The sequence below is a fragment of the Triticum dicoccoides genome, unplaced genomic scaffold (assembly GCF_002162155.2).
Source record: "Triticum dicoccoides isolate Atlit2015 ecotype Zavitan unplaced genomic scaffold, WEW_v2.0 scaffold92416, whole genome shotgun sequence".
NCBI lineage: Eukaryota > Viridiplantae > Streptophyta > Magnoliopsida > Poales > Poaceae > Triticum > Triticum dicoccoides.
The window spans coordinates 1-1,723 of record NW_021310643.1 but is presented as its reverse complement, the minus strand read 5'-3'; the positions used below and the strand labels follow the sequence as shown (position 1 = coordinate 1,723).

General features: G+C 46.5%; 1 protein-coding gene across 1 annotated transcript; it reads right to left on the bottom strand.

Moving 5' to 3' along the window:
• Window positions 1-8: 8 nt before the first annotated feature.
• On the bottom strand, window positions 9-770 carry LOC119348436 (the record flags this gene model as incomplete). Its single annotated transcript, XM_037616548.1, has 2 exons — window positions 618-770; window positions 9-365 (listed from the first exon to the last, which is right to left on the bottom strand). Coding segments are annotated over exons 1-2 (362 nt in total), but the record flags the coding sequence as incomplete, so codon positions are not given.
• Window positions 771-1,723: the final 953 nt, after the last annotated feature.

The window sequence follows — 1,723 nt, the reverse complement described above, 5'->3', positions numbered from 1 at the left end:
GGCATTGCATCCTTGTCGACGGATTAGGCATAAATGAGTTCTTTTCTGAGCATTGAGTCTTTCCTTGTCTGCTACAAGCGAGAGTAAAATAAGTAACCATGTTATCTTCTCCGTATCTAGTCGTCCTTCTCATCACACCAAAGCCCTTCTTTTTGGCATAACCTTTGTAGAACCTGACAGCATCATCCTCACTATCGAACACCATCCCCTTCCTGGATTCCAATGTCCTGATTGGCTTTACTTGTCGTTCATCCGAAGAATCCCCAATCTCCTCGACGATGAAAGCATCTTCATCATCTTCGTCAAGTACTGGTCTATTCTGTTCTGCTACTTCATCCAAATTTAAACCCGGCTCGATTGAGTACCTAAAATTGCCAACAAAAAGATCAGAGATGTTGTATAGTGGGAGGCATATATTTAGTGTGGAACATGTATAGATTGGATTAATCAATGCAATCAGATGTTGTAGTGGGAGGATAATATTAAGTCTGAAACATGTATAGATTGGATCCAATCAATGCAATCAGAGATGTTGTAGTGGGAGAACAATATTATGCGTGGAACATGTATAGATTGGATCCAATCAATGCAAAAAATAAGCCAAGAATTGTACAGACCTCATGTTGTTTGCCCTTCTTATCAACCTTGTGTGTAGTGGCTGCAGATTATCTTGAGCAAGATTGATCTATAAATCAGCAAGAGAGGATCCAGATTTGGGGGAAGGAGGAGGCGTCAAGGTTTTGGAGGTAAGAGGAGAAGACGCCATGGTCATGGAGGGGAGATTGGATGATTTGCCCCATTTTACTTGGACATTAGACGATTTGCCCCACTTTACATAGGATTAGATCATTTGCCCCACTTTTCATTTTTCTTTTGATGATTTGCCCTTTTCAATTACTGTATTCATTTTCGAATTTCTATCCCTTTTTTCATCATGTGAAAAGACAAAGTTGCCCCTGTGGCTGATTTACAATTCTTCTGTAATCTCCTCTGCTTTTGGACTGGTCCTAATTCCATCGACGAGCTCACCATTCTCCAGTTCAACGCCTTTCCTCTCTTCTTCATTCCCCAATACTCAGAGAAAGCTACTGGAGGAGGCCGACCAGGGCACCTTGGCCCCCATGTTGGCAGCAGCGGCCCGGCGCGGCAGCTCCCGCTGCAGATCGTCGGCCCGGCGCGGCGGCTCCCGCTGCAGATCGTCGGTCCGGTGCGGCGGCTCCCGCTGCAGCTCCTCGGCCCGGGGAGGCGGCTCCGGTTGCAGCTCTGCCGCCCACCGCGGCGCCTCCCGCTGCAGCTCGGCGGATCAGCGGGTCCCGGAGCTCCCGCTGCAACTCGGAGCTGCAGATGGTGCGCTCGTTGCTGGTAAAAACTAAGTTCTTTCAGTGATTCATAGATTTATAATTTTTTGTGTGTGAGCTCGTTGCGTTGCCAGTAATAGCCATGGCTGGGCGACAGTGTTGATAGTACTAATTACCCTAGCAGCTCGTACTGCTTCAGTCATGGAGCTGGGTACATTGTATAAAACACTTCGTTCAGTTATCTCCCCCAGATGCTTCAGAGTTTAATTGTATCACACTGAAAATATATATGCTTCATCTCTTGCTGAATCTCCTTCAGTCACAGGTGAGAGATCTATATATGTGCGGTGGATCTGCCTCTCCACTAGCCATGAACATGACGACGCAAGCAACAGAATCAATCTATGATTTGTGAGTACCTGGTT